The 18462-nt window shown below is 43.9% G+C and overlaps 2 protein-coding genes across 2 annotated transcripts in view; both read left to right on the top strand.

Moving 5' to 3' along the window:
* Positions 1-5739, top strand: part of LOC121532153 (nuclear factor of activated T-cells, cytoplasmic 3) — a 43921-nt gene extending 38182 nt beyond the window's left edge. Inside the window, exon 9 of the mRNA XM_041837902.2 lies at positions 4199-5739. Coding sequence (XP_041693836.2) covers positions 4199-4308 — 110 coding nt within the window. The 3' untranslated portion in view covers positions 4309-5739. The remainder of the gene's footprint in view (positions 1-4198) is intronic.
* A 5448-nt stretch (positions 5740-11187) lies between these two features.
* LOC121532152 (E3 ubiquitin-protein ligase AMFR) overlaps positions 11188-18462 on the top strand; it is a 43213-nt gene continuing 35938 nt past the window's right edge. Inside the window, exons 1-9 of the mRNA XM_041837901.1 lie at positions 11188-11757; positions 12541-12633; positions 13216-13380; positions 13624-13776; positions 14209-14249; positions 14838-14970; positions 15189-15322; positions 15515-15625; positions 15809-16008. Of these exons, the coding sequence (XP_041693835.1) occupies positions 11509-11757; positions 12541-12633; positions 13216-13380; positions 13624-13776; positions 14209-14249; positions 14838-14970; positions 15189-15322; positions 15515-15625; positions 15809-16008 (1279 nt within the window). The 5' untranslated portion in view covers positions 11188-11508. The remainder of the gene's footprint in view (positions 11758-12540; positions 12634-13215; positions 13381-13623; positions 13777-14208; positions 14250-14837; positions 14971-15188; positions 15323-15514; positions 15626-15808; positions 16009-18462) is intronic.

Raw genomic sequence — 18462 nt, 5'->3', positions numbered from 1 at the left:
CTACTGGGCCATTAGTTATGAATGAAGCGACAGAATAGATGATTTTACCCTCTCTGATCGGTTTTATTTATTTTATTCTCAGGAGAGTTACTTTAAACAATCGGTTTGTCACGATCGTCTTGAAAAGTAGCGGGCCAAGGCGCAGCGTGAGATGCGTACATATTTATTTTATTGTACACCACAGCGAACACAACACCAAACGAAACGTGAAGTCCTTCGACACAAACACAAATCAAAAGGAACAAGAAACCACAAACACAAAGTGAAAGACAGACAGTTAAATATGGCTCCCAATCAGAGACAACCAGCTGACACTCGTTGCCTCTGATTGGGAGTCACTCAAGCCAACCTAGAAATACAAACATAGAATATAACACCCTGGCTCAACATACGAGAGTCCCCAGAGCCAGGGCGTGACAGTACCCCCAAAGGCGCGGACTCCGGCCGCCAACCAAACACAACAGGGGAGGGACCGGTGGGCACTCCGCCTTGGCGGTGGATCCGGCTCCGGGCATGACTCCCACTCCCTCTCTAACCCCCCAAAGCGCCCCTGATCCGGTCTGGCCCTGCTGGCCGGAGCTGGACTGAACACTGGTGGAGCAGGAACGGATCGGACCCGGGCTGACGATCGCACCCCTGGCTTGGTGCGTGGAGTAGCAACTGGCCGGACCGGGCTGACGATACGTACCCCTGACTTGGTGCGTGGAGCAGGAATGGACCGGACCGGGCTGACGAAGCGCACCCCTGGCTTGGTGCGTGGAGTAGCCACTGGCCGGACCGGGCTGACGATACGCACCCCTGGCTTGGTGCGGGGAACAGTCGCGGGCCGTGCTGGACTGACGACGCACACCACTGGCCTGATGTGGAGAGCAGGAGCGGGCCGGACAGGGCTGACGAAACGCACCACAGACTTGGTGCGGGGAGCAGGAATGGGCCGGACTGGGCTGGCGACGCGCACCACAGACTTGGTGCGGGGAGCAGGAATGGGCCGGACTGGGCTGGCGACACGCACCACAGACTTGGTGCGGAGAGCAGGAACGGGCCGAACAGGGCTGACAAAACGCACCACAGACTTGGTGCGGGGAGCAGGAACAGGCCGGACAGGGCTGACGAAACGCACCACAGACTTGGTGAGGGGAGCAGGAATAGGCAGGGCCGGGCTGGCGACGCGCACCATAGGCTTGGTGCGGGGAGCAGGAACAGGCCGGGCCGGGCTGACGACACGCACCACATGCTCGATGCGAGGAACAGGAACAGGCCGGACCGTACTGGGGACACACACCACTGGCCCTACGCAGGGATCAGGAACGGGCCGGACCGGACTGGTAACACACCCCAGTACCTCTCGCCGTGCCTCCACACTTTCCCTCTCCTCTGTGACCAGTGGCCCCCTTAACCTGGCGGCCTTCTCTGCCAACCCTCTGCACCACTCTATCCCGTACTCCTGCTGCCCCGTCGTCCCACGGCGTGAGCCCCCCTAAAAATTTTCTGGGCTTGTCTCTCCCCGTGGACCAGGCCTCCATGGTTCTCGTCCAATTTCTCTCTCCACTTCTCGTAATTCCAGCCTTTCTCCTCATCACGCTGCTTGACCCAGTCGTGGTGGTTTCTTCTGTCACGATCGTCTTGAAAAGTAGCGGGCCAAGGCGCAGCGTAAGATGCGTACATATTTATTTTATTGTACACCACAGCGAACACAACACCAAACGAAACGTGAAGTCCTTCGACACAAACACAAATCAAAAGGAACAAGAAACCACAAACACAAAGTGAAAGACAGACAGTTAAATATGGCTCCCAATCAGAGACAACCAGCTGACACTCGTTGCCTCTGATTGGGAGTCACTCAAGCCAACCTAGAAATACAAACATAGAATATAACACCCTGGCTCAACATACGAGAGTCCCCAGAGCCAGGGCGTGACACGGTTAGAAAGCAGAAATAAAGAACATTACAGTGCAGGAATCAATGGATGCCGTTGCACTGTGGGCTAGGTGATAGGCAGCAGTAGGACTGGCTGTAATTACAAGCCTTCAGGGGCCAGGCAATGAACCATAAAGCTCTCAGGCTCTCACCAGATATTGTAATTAATCACCTCTCGCTGGATGGACTTTGTTTGTCCCGACCACACAGTCAGTAACTGTGGCCCAGTTTTGTTGTCACCATAGGCATATGCCCACTAGGTCTTTGTTTGCTATCCTACAGGGCTGCATGGCTGCCTGCCCATGTGTGTGTGTGCGCGATTGTGCACATATGTGTATGTGTGTTTGCGTACATTATGATCTAAGTCAGGGCTCTCCAACCCTGTTCCTGGAGAGTTACGTCCTGTAGGTTTTCACTCCAACCCTAATCTAGCATACCTAATTCTAATAATTAGCTGGTTGATCAGCTGCATCAGGTTAGTCACAACTGGGGTTGGAGTGAAAACCTATTACTGGGTAGCTCTCCAGGAACAGGGTTGAAGAACCCTGATCTAGGTTCATTATAGGCAGGGACATCTAGTAGTTGAGGAGATTACACTTTTAACTGTGGTTGGAATAGCCTAAACACTATAATCACACAGAGGAGGCTAAAGGTACCTTGCATGCTAATCTGCTTCAGTTACTGTCTGTGGCACAGCTGTCACAGGGCAGTGATGGCAGGAATTCATAACACCCGCACAACCCCCACACTACATACGGCTTGGAAATAAGACCACTGGTCTGAGTTGGTGGAAGGGTCCTCTTTGAACTTGACTTTCACCCTAGAGGGTTTCTGCAACTCTGATACTTAAATTAAGATACAGCAAGCTTATGCCACATTAGGTGATATTAGATAATGATTTAATTCAAAGGATTGAATCTATTTTAATTTCAAATGACAGTGATGTCATTGATCTACAGTGAAAAATGTATGCACTCACTAACTGTAAGTCGCTCTGGATAAGAGCGTCTGCTAAATGACTAAAATGTAAATGTAAAATGTGCTGGGATCTTTTAGTTTTAGTGATTTTGTTTTGCTTAAAGCAGAAACTAGTTTAAGGCCCTTACAGTGTCTTGTAACTGGTATTGGTTGGGACAGCCAGGGACGGGATATTTCGGCCCCACGGTGCTAGCCTGGTGCTGTGTGTTTGTTTACATATGTTTGTTTGGGCTGCAGGTAAGCGGTTAGAGCGTTGGGCCAGTAACCGAAAGGCCTAAAGGGTTGAATACCCGTGCCGACAAGGTGAAACATCTGTCGGTGTGCACTTGATCAAGGCACTTAAACCCAATTTGCTTCAGGGGTGCCGCACTACTATGGCTGACCCTGTAAAACAACACTTTTCACTGTACCTATTCGGGGTATGTGGCAATAAAACAAGTGTTTTGTTGTTGTCTATCATCTACCCTCATACACAGCTTGGGTTTCAAACACACCACATTTTCATGGGCAGGCTATGAATAGACAGTGTATATGTGGCCATTCAATCCATGTGTTTTTGTTGCACTGTGGGGAATATAAATAGACATCACAAATACAGACTGGAGCCTCAGCCTTCCACATGGATCACACCCTTTGATAAAGCTCCAGAATATGTTCTCACCATACAGCCAATTCTAACCTTTAGACCAGGCCTCAATGCTTGGTTGTTTTTCATAATGTGTGACATCTCTAGATGGAGAGTGTCACTAAAATAACACAATGTACAGATGTAGGATCTTAATTTGATCAGTATTTTGTTGATGAGGATTTTCCTGCACTGCAGAAAATGCAAATGCTTCTAAAGTTTGTAATTTCCACTTAAAAATGTCAGACCTGATTTGCCCTAACGTAAAGTTATCAACCCCTACAAAGAATATCCATTAATTATAATTGACATAATCATTCACATTTCCTGTTGCTGCAGGATTCTTTTCCAGCTTTAGCAAACTGGCTCAAATTAAGTTCCTACATCTGTACCAACAATGCACTGTATGTTTTTACATTTTACATTTACGTCATTTTTAGCAGACGCTCTTATCCAGAGCGACTTACAGTTAGTGCATACATTTTTTATTAATTTTTTATACTGGCCCCCCGTGTCAGTGTTGTATTGCTTGATGTGTCATTTACTTACTTTTACGTTTGGGATTTGGTTTAGATTTAAAAGATGGGCAATGCTGCCCTCAGATGGCTGAATCAACTATAAAGAAACCAACGACGAGACTTGAAACTAAACCCCTGTGTGTCTCTCTTTTGCAGTGAATGAGATCATCGACAGAGACATATCTCAGCTCAGTGGTGATGGTGCAGCAGAGTCCAGCCAACCAGGACAGGATCCTTATGGATGGGATACTGTGATACTCCAGTGATAATGTTCTTCCATTCTTTGGCCTTCATTCGTTTTCTAATCATCATTACTCAGGACATGAGTTGACTGGCGCTATCTATGCATTTGGCAGTTCTATTATTAACTGATCACAATTTTGATGACAAAACTGTGGTGGCTTAAAGAGATTCTCCAGTACTTTTGTATACTTTTTAGCCAGTAGTTCTGAAAGTTGCGCTCACAAGCCAAAAGTTGGCCCTGAAAATTGCGTATTATGTCACGTACTGTATGTGCACCAAGTCATTGCGCTCTCTCGCTCTGCTGCGTGTGCATCTTGCCAGCTGTCACTCAAACGGCGAGGGGCTGAAGCTCATTGGTTAGAACTTGAATAGCTAGGGGGCTGGCCCATGTGGGGGAAAATGTAGGGGAAATGGTAAAGTACCGCTTCCCGAAAACAGTCGCTTTCAAACTAGGGATTCGTGGCTAATTGAGATAAGACAGTAATTCTGCTCATAGATTATGCATGCATGAACTACACATTGACACATCCAGCCCAAAGTGGGAGGTTTAAAAAATACTTAGTAGTCACCAAAGTTCCCAAGCATGTCTTTAACTGGTACAGATAACACAGTCGCTGGTCATTCATACATCTATGGAGGTGGATAGGTTGTAAAGAAGTTATGCCTGTTTGTTTGCCTATCTAACAGCTCAGGATTTTCAAGTCAAATTAAAATATATTTTAGGAAAAAAGATGTCTATGCCTCTCATACCAAAGATTTTCCTTTGTCGCCTTTTGAAAAAGGTCAGAGATTTACATTTTAGTCATTTGGCAGACGCTCTCATCCAGAGCGACTTAGTTAGTGAGTGCATACATTTTTCATACTGGAGAGATGGAGGCACAGCTAAAATATGTCAACTAATGTCTGTAAATGCATAGAAATTACGCATTTGCTGTTGAAAGAACCTTGATGTCAATGAAGAGGCTGAAGAAGACCAAATACTAAATGCTGTATTAATGTAATATTTATTGGCAAAATACATTAGATTTGAATCTATTTTTGTAATACTGTAGCTCTTGCAGTTGTACGATTCTTTAGAATAATTAGACATTTTCATAACCTTATATTGCCTGCCTGGTATTTTATGCCAATTTTCTATTTTAAGATTTTTCTTTCCAAAGAATGTACAATATTAGAAATAATTATATGACACTCTTTGGCAATATGCTAGGTGTGAAGCAACTATTTCAAAGTCAAAGTTTCTTCATCAGGTGGTTTTGTTCAATTAAAAGAAAAGCAATAAAAAATCCTGTTGGCTGTATCTATGAGTGGTTTCAAAATCATATAGGACTACAACAGGTGGGTCGTGGGTGTAGGTGGTTACACTTACTTTCTCCTTTTTTTCACACTCAGTCAACACATGCATGATGTTGTGACCACAGGAATGGGACAACATGTACAGTGTCTTCAGAAAGTATTCACACCCCTTTACTTTTTCCACATTTTGTTGATACAGCCTGAATTTTAAATTGATTAAATTGAGATTTTGTGTCACTGGCCTACACACAATACCCCATAATGTCAAAGTGGAATTATGTTTAAATAATATTTTTCAAATTAATTACAAATGAAAAGCTGAAATGTCTTGAGTCAATAAGTATTCAACCCCTTTGTTATGGCAAGCTTAACAAGTCACATAATAAGTTGCATGGACTCTGTGTGCAATAATAGTGTTTAACATTATTTTTGAATGACTACCTCATCTCTGTACCCCACACATACAGTGCCCTCCACAATTATTGGCAACCCTGTTTAAGATGTGGTCGAGGACTTCCAAAAATTCTCCTTTTTTTTTAAACAACATAGAACCCAAATGCCAAAAAAGAGAAAAATCCAACCTTTTATTTAAGTACATTACTTTGGTGTAAAAAAAAAAATTCACACATTTAGAAAAAAAATAATTTGAAATCATGTGTCCCACAATTATTGGCACCCCTGATGTTAATACTTTGTACAACCCCCTTTTGCCAACAAGACAGCACTTAATCTCCTCCTATAACATTTCACAAGATTGGAGAACACAGAGAGAGGGATCTTTGACCATTCTTCTTTGCACAATCTTTCTAGATCATCCAGTGTCCTGGGTCCTCTCTTATGCACTCTCCTCTTTAGCTCGCCCCACAGGTTTTCGATTGGGTTGAGGTCTGGGGACTGAGATGGCCATGGGAGGACCTTGAGTTTGTGACTGCTGAACCATTTTTGTGTAGATTTTGCCACATGTTTTGGATCATTATCCTGCTGAAAGACCCAATGACGACCCATCTTCAGCTTTCTGGCAGAGGCCATCAGGTTTTTATTTAAAATGTCCTGGTAGTTCAAAGCGTTCATAATGCCATGCACCCTAACAAGGTTCCCAGGGCCTTTGGAAGAGAAACAGGCCCACAGCATCACAGATCCTCCACCATACTTCACGGTGGGCATGAGGTGCTTTTCGGCATACTCATCTTTTGTTTTACGCCAGACCCACTTAGAGTGTTTGTTGCCAAAAAGCTCAATCTTAGTCTCATCTGACCAAAGCACACGATCCCAGTTGAAGTCCCAGTGCCGCATTGCAAACTCCAGATGTTTACGTTTGTGAGTGTTAGTGAGAAAAGGCTTTTTCCTTGCATGCCTCCCAAACAGCTTGTTGGCATGTAGAGAGCGTCTGATGGTTGTTTTGGAGACTTTGTGACCCCAAGATGCCACTCTTTGATGCAATTCTGTGACAGTGAGCTTAGGACTTTTTTTTACTTCTCTTACCATCCTCCTCACTGTGCGTTGTGGCAAGATAAACTTGGGACCTCTTCCAGCCTTGTTTGTCACTGTTCCAGTTGTTTTAAACTTCTTAATGATTCCTCTGACTGTAGATACAGGCAAGTTAAGGCGAGTGGCTATTTTCTTGTAGCCATTGCCTGACTTATGAAGGTCGACACAAATCTGCCTTACTTGAATGGTGTGTTCTCTTGTCTTTGCCATGTTGACAAATGGGTAAGAGAATTAGGCCTCTGTGTCACGTCATATTTATACCCCCAGGGAAACAGGAAGTCATGAATTACTAATTAAAAGTTCCTAGATACCCTGACCAACTTTAGCAACTACAGAAAAAATATATTTTTAAAAAATCAATTAAAATTTTCAGCGGAATTGTTAGGGGTGCCAATAATTGTGGGACACATGATTTCAAGTTTTTTTTTTTCTAAATGTGTGATTTTTTTTTTTACCACCAAAGTAATGTACTTAAATAAAAGGTTGGATTTTTCTATTTTTTTCCATTTGGGTTCTATGTTGTTTAAAAAAAAAGGAGAATTTTTGGAAGTCCTCGACCACATCTTAAACAGGGGTGCCAATAATAGTGGAGGGCACTGTACAATTATATGTAAGGTCCCACAGTCGAGCAGTGAATTTCAAACATAGATTCAACCAGAAAGACCAGGGAGGTTTTCGAATGCCTCGCAAAGAAGGGCACCTATTGGTAGATGAGTAGAAAATAATAAAACAGACATTGAATATTCCTTTGAGCATGGTGAAGTTATTAATTACACTTTGGATGGTGTATCAATACACCCAGTCACTACAAAGATACAGGCGTCCTTCTTAACTCAGTTTCCGGAGAGGAAGGAATGCTCAGGGATTTCACCATGAGGCCAATGGTGACTTTAAAACAGTTACAGAGTTTAGTGGCTGTGATAGGAGAAAACTGAGGATGGATCAACAACATTATAGTTACTCCACAATACTAACCTAAATGACAGAGTGAAAAGAAGGAAGCCTGTACAGAATACAGTGGCGCAGCAGTCTAAGGCACTGCATCTCAGTGCTTGAGGCGTCACTACAGACACCCTGGTTCGATTCCAGGCTGTATCACAACCGGCCATGATTGGGAGTCCCATAGTGCGGCGCACAATTGGCCCAGCGTCGTCCGGGTTTGGCCAGTGTAGGCCGTCATTGTAAATAAGAATTTGTTCTTAACTGACTTGCCTAGTTAAATAAAGGTTAAAAATATATATATTCCAAAACATGCATCCTATTTGCAATAAGGGACTATAATAAAACTGCAAAAAATGTGGCAAACAAATTAACTTTATGTCCCGGATAAAGCACTAAATAAACTTCAGTTAGTGTTAAATACAGCTGCTAGAATCTTGACTAGAACCAAAAAATTTGATCATATTACTCCAGTGCTAGCCTGGCTTCCTGTTAAGGCTAGGGCTGATTTCAAGGTTTTACTGCTAACCTACAAAGCATTACATGGACTTGCTCCTACCTATCTATCCGATTTGGTCCTGCCGTACATACCTACTACACGTACGCTACGGTCACAAGATGCAGGCCTCCTTATTGTCCTTAGAATATCTATGCAAACAGCTGGAGGCAGGGCTTTCTCCTATAGAGCTCAATTTTTATGGAATGGTCTGCCTATCCATGTGAGAGACGCAGACTCGGTCTCGACCTTTAAGTCTTTACTGAGGACTCATCTCTTCAGAAGGTCCTATGATTGAGTGTAGTCTGGCCCAGGGGTGCGAAGGTGGACGGCAAGCCAATGGAGTGACGAACCGCCCTTGCTGTCTCTGCCTGGCCGGGTCCCCTCTCTCCACTGGGATTCTCTGCCTCTGACCCTATTACGGGGGCTGAGTCACTGGCTTACTAGTGCTCTCCCATGCTGTCCCTAGGACGTGCCAGGCTTCCCCCCCCCCCTCTATACTCGACTTGAGTGGGTTGAGTCACTGAAGTGATCTTCCTGTCCGGTTTTACCCCCCCCCCTCGGGCTTGTGCGGTGAAGGACATCTTTGTGGGCTGTACTCTGCCTTGTCTCAGGGTAGTAAGTTGGTGGTCTCTTGATATCCCTCTACTGGTGTGGGGACTGTGCTTTGGCAAAGTGGGTGGGGTTATATCCTGCCTGGTTGGCCCTGTTCGGGGGTATCGTTGGACAGGGCCACAGTGACCCCCGACCCCCCCATTCTCAGTCTCCAGTATCTATGCTGCAATAGTTTATGTGCCGGGGTCAGTCTGTCCTATCTGGTGTAATTCTCCTGTCTTATCTGGTGTCCAGTGTGAATTTAAGTAGGCTCCCTCTAATTCTCCCATATCTCTCTCGCTCGCTCTCCCCTCCCAGAGGAGCTGAGCCTTAGGACCATGCCTCAGGACTACCTGGCCTGATGACTCCTGGCTGTCTCTGTCCCCAGTCCACCTGCTGATCCAGTTTCTGCTGTTTTGCCTGTGGCTATGGAACCCTGACCTATTCACCAGATGTGCTACCTTATCCTGGACCTGCTGTTTTCGACCCTCTCTCTCCCTCTCTGTCTCTTACTCTCCCTCCCTCTCTCTACCGCACCTGCTGTTTCGACCTCTGAATGCTCGGCTATGAAAAGCCAACTGACATTTACTCCTGAGGTGCTGACCTGTTGCACCCTCTACAACCACTGTGATTATTATTTGACCCTGCTGGTCATCTATGAACTTTTGAACATCTTGAAGAACGATCTGGCCTTAATGGCCATGTACTCTTATAATCTCCACCCAGCACAGCCAGAAGAGGAATGGCCACCCCTCAGAGCCTGGTTCCTCTCTAGGTTTCTTCCTAGGTTCCTGCCTTTCTAGAGAGTTTTTCCTAGCCACCGTGCTTCTAGATCTGCATTGCTTGCTGTTTTGGATTTTAGGCTGGGTTTCTGTATAAGCACTTTGTGACATCTGCTGATGTAAAAATATTTTATAAATACATTTATTGAAATTTGATGTAATACAAAGTGTTATGTTTGATGCAAATCCAACACAACACACTCTTCATATTTTCAAGCATGGTTGTGGCTGAATCATGTTATGGGTATGCTTGTCATCGGCAAGGACTAGGGAGTTTTTTAGGATCAAAATAAACGGAATGGAGCTAAGCGACGTACCCAGAAAGACTCACAGCTGTAATCGCTGCCAAAGGTGATTCTAACATGTATTGACTCAGGGGTGTGAATACTTATGTAAATTAGACATTTCTGTATTTCATTTTCAATACATTTGTTAAAATATCTAAAAACATGTTTTCACTTTATCATTATGGGGGTATTGTGTGTAGATGGGTGAGAAGAACATATATTTAATCAATGTTGAATTCAGGCGTAACATAACAAAATGTGGAATAAGTCAAGGGGTATGAATACTTTCTGAAGGCACTGTAGGTATGATGCCTGACCCTGAATGAGGTCCCTGGCTGAGACAAAATGGCTGCGTTCACACAGGCAGACCAATTCTGATATTTTTCCACTAATTGGTATTTTGACCAAATCACATCAGATCTTTTCACAGTAGATCTTTTCAAAAGACCAATTAGTGGGGAAAAAGATGAGAATTGGGCTGCCTGTCTAAACGCAGTCCATGTAACTAGAGCGCTCTCTGGTCCAGCCAATCCAGAGAGAGGAATCCAGACGGTCCAAAACCGGAAGTACACAGAAAGAGACGCAAGAAGATGGAAACTCTGAGATATTGCTACAGAAACAGGCAATAGGAGGGTCGACACAGTTAAGCCTTTGACGGTTTTTCCCCCAGAGAGACGACGATATACGATAAACAGTTGGTATTTGGTGACATCGTGCATAGTTATCAGCGTGGACGAATTGTCATATCAGCGTTTTTAATCATGGTTACTAGCTAGCTAAGCTGTTGATTTACCTGTCGTCCATATACCTACCTAGCTAGCCATCCAAGGAGGATACATATCAAACGTTACCACGTTATTAGCTACAAACGAGAATATGAAATTAACGTTTTCTAAGTAACGTTAGCGAAGTTAAAGGTGCACTATGTATAAATCGCTCCGCCATTTCCTGCCTGTTTGCTAAAATTCTAATAGTTCGCCTAATTTCAGTTTGTGACAAAACAAATAGAGAATCATTGTACCATATAAACCGCCGCGAAATATATTTTCAATAACCAAAAATATTGTTTTTTCAGCTGTTTGAAGCTGGTGTAAAGTAAAAGTGCAAACTTAAAAACGGGAATCATAGATATAGCGCACATAGAACAGATCTACCGCTTCTTAGACTTGCTTTCAATGAGAATTACATATCTATTACTAACATTTGTGATTTTGGTGAATTCGCCCAAAAAGTGACATTGCAGCTTTAAATCGCTGGTTGACAAAAAGCTCTCGAAATAGTAGGGGTTCACTCAATCCCTTATCTGAACTATCCAAAGTGGCAAACCTTGCGCCAGTCAACATGCCTTTGCTGTTTTTGGAGAGATTTCCATGGCCCAGTTTGCAGACATACACAGCTCTGAGTGCTGTATTTCTCGCGGGGGCAATCTTAAATGGCTACTACACTGTCCCAGAGCTAGTAGAGTACACACAGACACAGAGCAGGACTCCCGTAGAAAGTGATGATGTTGATGATGACCCAATCACCAGCCTTAGCGATGTGGCAGCCACTGTCCGGTTGTACCTGGTCTCAGACACCGTTTTTGTTTGGGTAAGTTCATGAACTCAGCTTCTGTGGTTTGTTGATCGTCATGCTTTGAATTGTACTGAATTATCAGAATATTGTGTAGCGGACTAAACTCCACTCCGTGGTAAAGGAAGTTTATGATGAACTTCAACAACGGCGTGGAGCCGAGACCAGGCTTTGCGTAATCTAACGTTAGCTCCGACATCGATTTGCCTAAAGTTAATACTTCAAAAAAATAATAATTATGAAACGGCCAACTTGTACCTATGTTTGTCTTCTGTAGTTGTGTGCCTTTGTTTGCTGTAGTCCAACATTTTTCAATAAACGTTATTCAAATACAACCACCGACTGTTTATTGCTGTTGCTCTAAGATGGCAACTCAGTGTAAGTGCGCATGTGCCCATTGAATCTCAACAAGGAAAGTCAGTATTTAATTATCGTTTATTGAAAAGTATGGATTTCAGCAAACAAAGGCACGCATCTACAGAGGACAAACGTGGGTGTTTCATAATTTATATTTTTTGAAGTATTGACCTTGGGTGAATCGATATAGTCCGAGCTAGATTCCACAAATCCTGGTCTCGGCTCCACGCTGTTGGTGAAGTTAATCAGAAACTTCCTTCACCGTGGAGATTAGTCTACTAGATACTGTGCTGAAAAAGAACAAAAAACCATCGCAATTGAGACTTTCGTAACCTGGGACAAACTTTTACCTTGATGTTGAAATAATGGATTTAGGAAATTGTCAATTTGCTGTTTCATTTGATGGCTGATTTAACTTTCAATTCAAAATGTCATGTTGATCAGGTGATGGTGAATACAGCCTGCTGTGTCCTGATGCTGATTGCAAAGGTGATCCAGTGCATTGTCTTTGGGCCACTCCGTGTCAGTGAAAAACAGGTAAGTAGGAATGTGTTTTGTGTTTGTCTAGGTAATGTAATTAACCAGGTAGCCTAATGTTTTTCCTGGAAACCCATACTGCAAACTGCCAGGTCCCATGTAACTGGGGTATAGTGGGAATGTAATTTAATTAGTAGTCATTGAGACATGCATGAGTAGATAGAGGCCACTATCATAAACATTTTATTATGCAGCTGTATTAAATCCTAGGCAATGAGTGATTCCTCACGAAACCCAGACGAGAGGCCTGGGTAAGGCCAAAATGTCATGAATATAAAATAAAATTGTATTTGCCACATGCGCCGAATACAACAGGTGTAGACATTACAGTGAAATGCTTACTTACAAGCCCTTAACCAACAATGCAGTTTAAGAAAAAAATAGCAAATAATTAAAGAGCAGCAGTAAAATAAAATAACAGTAGGGAGGTTATATACAGGGGGTAAGAGGGCTGTAAAGCAGCTGCCATCTTCTTCGGTGCCATTTCTGTGTATATGCCAACTTTGATCAATCATTTCTCAATTATGCTTTTAGATACAAATGTGAAATATGTCAACAATCCTGCTTTCTCTGCCTATACAGCACCTGAAGGACAAGTTCTGGAACTTCATCTTCTACAAGTTCATCTTCATCTTCGGGGTGCTGAACGTTCAGACGGTGGAGGAGGTGGTGATGTGGTGTCTGTGGTTCGCTGTCCTCGTCTTCCTGCACCTCATGGTCCAGCTCTGCAAGGACCGCTTTGAATATGTACGTTTCCAATAGTCCTAAATAGGAGTTATCCTCTTCTGACAAACAAAAAGAAGTCCCAATATTGTTTTATCATTTGTATTCAGCCAATATCTGTAAGGCTAACCAATAGCGTCTTTGTTCTGTAAAAACAACAATAATTTCCCCGGTTCATGAATAGGGTTTTTGCTGTTATGACATTCTGTTATCCTCCACGGCAGTATCGTACTTTATCATTGAGTCATATCTTGTGTGTTGTTACAGCTGTCGTTCTCACCCACCACTCCTATGGGCAGTCGTGTGAGGGTTCTGGCCCTGCTGGTGGGTATGCTGCTGACCTGCTGTGGCCTGGCTCTGCTCTGTGGTCTGCTGGGAAACCCCCACGGCATGCACACCGTCGCCTTCATGGCCGCTGAGGTAGAATGCCTGGAGCCCGCTCCCCAAGTGGAGCTCAACTGTCTTTCCTGGTCCTCTGTAGCTCAGCTGGTAGAGCACGGTGCTTGTAACGCCAGGGTAGTGGGTTCGATCCCTGGGACCACCCATACACAACAATTTATGCACGCATGACTGTAAGTCGCTTTGGATAAAAGCGTCTGCTGAATGGCATATTATTATTATTTCCTTGATTCATCATGTCTTCTCTCCTTAGGAGAGGAATTTTTCTCCAATGCATTTTGAGATGGAGGCGACATTAAAAAGTATTTGTTGGATCCTCTTGCCTTTGTTTCTATATGGATAAACATTTGCTGTGTAGTGCTTATGTCTATGTTTAATGTATACATCATGGCCTTATCTGATGATGCTCCCTATTATCTAACCAGACCATTGTTTTCTTATGTTTCCCTTCAGTGTATGCTGGTGTCCGTTAGAACTGGACATGTCATTATCCGGTAAGTGATTGTGCAGGCAATTGCCAAAATATTGTATATCTTGTATGAACTCATTACCAACTGGTGGTACATCTTGTTACGTTCCCCAGCAAGAAAACCCAAAATGGCGCTCAAACAGAAGGGGGAACTAACAGAGTCATTGACATCAACCAAAACGAAACCGGTGGGGTTTTAGGAGAGGTTCTAAAAGACTCATGGGGGTGTCCACTGAAAGTTGCATAGCAACAACAACTCAAACCTAAAAGACACCCACTAAGGAGGAAACAAAAGAAAAACCCACACTAAACTTAAAGACAGGAAGCAAACCAAAATGAAAATAGGGAAGATCAGATAAAGGATTGTTTGTCTGGAAATCAAATAGGGAGCCTCAACTAAAGGTGTTGTCTCTCCAGACAACTGGAGCACTGGGCCAGCCACTCTTAAATATCACCTGGGCCAGCACAGGTGAAACACATACTGACTAACGAGGTGACACCAGTCTGTACGCCCCACGTGCTAACGTCCAACCTCGAAAAATAAATGGAAAAACCAAAGCCTGTAACAATCTGACAAGGCCACACACACTGAACATGTTCCTGCTCCCTCCAGGTACTCCATCCACCTGTGGGACCTGAACCATGAGGGCACCTGGGAGAGTAAAGGATCCTACGTCTACTACACTGACTTTGTGATGGAGCTGGCTCTGCTAGGTCTGGACCTCATGCACCACATCCACATGCTGGTGAGTTCAACCCCCCATCTTCAGACATCCACTTACTTTCACAAAAAACAACTGCACAAGAGTGGCATGTCCCTAATTTGAGTTATTACTAGAGTTGTTACTAAGGTCTATTTATCCAAGGGTCCCTTCATGTTGTAACCACAATGTCTTCTTTCTACCAACTCTCTTGCTCCTTTCTCTTCTTTATACCCCCTCTCTTTCTTTCCCTCTATTCTCAGCTGTTTGGTAACATCTGGCTCTCTATGGCCAGTCTGGTGATCTTCATGCAGCTGCGTTACCTGTTCCACGAGGTGCAGAAGAGAATCCGTCGCCACAAGAACTACCTACGTGTCATCAACAACATGGAGGCCAGGTTTGTTGCTCAGTTAACTAGCTTGATCTTTCTACATACTGTACAGTACCTGTGTATTTATTTACATGACATTGTGTTATAGCTGTATCCATCTATGCTCTGAGGCATATTTATAGGCAAAATATGAATTTCCATGATCTGAAAAGAAAATGGACAAAGTATTGTTCTTCTAGATATATTGGTTGATTGCAGGTTTGCTGTGGCCACCTCTGATGAGCTGATAGCCAACAATGATGACTGTGCTATCTGCTGGGACTCCATGATGACAGCACGCAAGCTGCCCTGTGGACATCTCTTCCACCAGTGAGCAGATATGCAAAAACTCTTAACCCCCATGCAGTGCACATTTCAGCTACCACAACAACTATCTATTCTGCTATACAGTATAACTCCAGTCCATTATCATGATTTAACATTGTGTGCCTAGTGCTACATAAAATCAAAGCATTATTATGGTCAGTATTAAGTGTGTTTTTGTGTGCACAGCTCCTGCCTGCGTTCCTGGTTGGAGCAGGACACATCGTGTCCCACGTGCCGTATGTCTCTGAACATCAGCGAGGGGGCCGGATGGGAGAGAGAGGAGAGGCAGAGAGAGGCCATGCTGGAGGACAACATGGGCCCTGGAGGCCCTGGACCCGAGGCAAGGCCACACCTCAACCAGCACAACCACTTCTTCCACTTTGACGGTGAGGCCCCAACATTCACCCAGTATACTCAGTTTTCTAATAGCACTCAATTTATTTCACAGGGACCGGACACATTAATCAACATTTAGGTTTAAGTGTAAATCATAGTCCCGCATATCATTGTGACATAGCTACGCGGTTCTGAGACTGCCGTCCGCGGGGGACGCACAACATTTTCAACCAACTAATTTCTGGTATGTGTCCTCTATATTTATTTGAATGTGTTGACAGTTGGAGAAAATGCTCGAGCCGTGCTGAGAATTCGGAAAGTATGAAAGCCAACAGTCCAATATTCTAGATCACTGCTTTGCGTACGCATACACGTTTTGGCACTTTAAAAATAAGTAAATTAGTAGTAGGTATTATTTGTTTGTCGCATTCAAATAATGAATTGTACACCAATTTACAATCATAACATCAAATAGTTAAATCCTAAACTAGTAAAACACTTTTAATACAATACAATGTTAAAATATGCAATATACATACACAGAGTGTACAAAACATTAAGAGCGCCTTCCTAATATTGAGTTGCACTCCCCCCTTTTGCCCTCAGAACAGCCTCAATTCGTCGGGCATGGACTCTACAAGGTGTCGAAAGCGTTCCACAGGGATGCTGGTCCATGTTGACTCCAATGCTTCCCACAGTTGTGTCAAGTTGGTTGGATGTCCTTTGGATGGTGGACCATTCTTGATACACACAGGAAACTGTTAAGTGTGAAAAACCCAGCAGCGTTGCAGTTCTTGACACAAACCATTGCGCCTGGCATCTATTCCATACCCCGTTCAAAGGCACTTAAATCTTTTGTCTTGACCATGCACCTTCTGAGTGGCACACATACACAATCCATGTCTCAATTGTCTCAAGGCTTAAAAATCCTTCTTTAACCGGTCTCCTCCCCTTCATCTATTCTGATTTTGAAGTGGATTTAACATGTGACATCAATTTTTATTTGTCACATGCGCGGAATACAACAGGTGTAGACCTTACCATGAAATGCTTACGTACAAGCCCTTAACCAACAATGCAGAGTTTAAAAAACGTGCTAAATAAACTAAAGGAAAAATAGTAACACACAATAAAATATCAATAACTAGGCTATATACAAGGGGTACTGAGTCAATATGCGGGGTTACGAGGTAGTTCAGGTAATATGTAGGTCAGGTTAAAGTGACTAGGCATAGATAATGACAGAGAGTAGTAGCATCTGTGAAGGAATGTGTGTGTGGCGTCAATATGCTTGTGTGTGTTGGGAGTGTCGGTGTAGTATGTGTGAGTGTGTGTGGTTAGAGTCCAGTGAGTTTACATCAAGCCTGTGCAAGAGTCAGTGCAAATAATAAAATAAGGGGGTCAATGCAAATAGTCCAGGTGGCCATTTGATTAACTGTGAAGCTGGGTTATGGCTTGGGGGTAGAAGCTGTTTAGGAGCTTTTTGGTACCAGACTTGGCGCTCCGGTACCGGTTGCTGTGCGGTAACAGAGAGAACTGTCTATGACTTGGGTGGCTGGAGTCTTTGACAATTTTTAGGGCCTCCCTCTGACACTGCCTGGTATAGAGGTCCTGGATGGCAGAGAGCTCGGACCCAGTGTTGTACTGGGCCGTACGCATTACCCTCTGTAGCGCCTTGCGGTCGGATGCCGAGCAGTTGCCATACCAAGCGGTGATGCAGCCAGTCAGGATGCTCTCAATGGTGCAGCCATTGGTGAGTCTGTCATGGAAAGAGCAGGTGTTCTTACTGTTTTGTATACTCAGTGTATACAAAACAACAATACTATAAAGACAAGGTGTGGGTGGCAGCTTTGTATTTGTATGTATTATGGTCCCCATACTCTTCCTGGGGTCCAGCAACATTAAGGCAGATATATATATATATATGCAGTGGGGAGAACAAGTATTTGATACACTGCCGATTTTGCAGGCATGTAGAGGTCTGTAATTTTTATCATGGGTACACTTCAACTGTGAGGGACGGAATTTAAAACAAAAATCCAGAAAATCACGTTGTATGATTTTAAAGTAATTAATTTGCATTTTATTGCATGACATAAGTATTTGATCACCTACCAACCAGTAAGAAGTCCGGCTCTCACAGACCTGTTAGTTTTTCTTTAAGAAGCCCTCCTGTTCTCCACTCATTACCTGTATTACCTGCACCTGTTTGAACTCGTTACCTGTATAAAAGACACCTGTCCACACACTCAATCAAACAGACTCCAACCTCTCCACAATGGCCAAGACCAGAGAGCTGTGTAAGGACATCAGGGATAAAATTGTAGACCTGCACAAGGCTGGGATGGGCTACAGGACAATAGCAAGCAGCTTGGTGAGAAGGCAACAACTGTTGGCGTAATTATTAGAAAACGGAAGAAGTTCAAGATGACGGTCAATCACCCTCGGTCTGGGGCTCCATGCAAGATCTCACCTCGTGGGGCATCAATGATCATGAGGAAGGT

This window comes from Coregonus clupeaformis, chromosome 19 (genome assembly GCF_020615455.1).
Source record: "Coregonus clupeaformis isolate EN_2021a chromosome 19, ASM2061545v1, whole genome shotgun sequence".
In the NCBI taxonomy this organism is placed as follows: Eukaryota; Metazoa; Chordata; class Actinopteri; order Salmoniformes; family Salmonidae; genus Coregonus; species Coregonus clupeaformis.
Note: the sequence above shows the minus strand (reverse complement) of the source record. Positions and strands in the feature narration are given on the sequence as shown.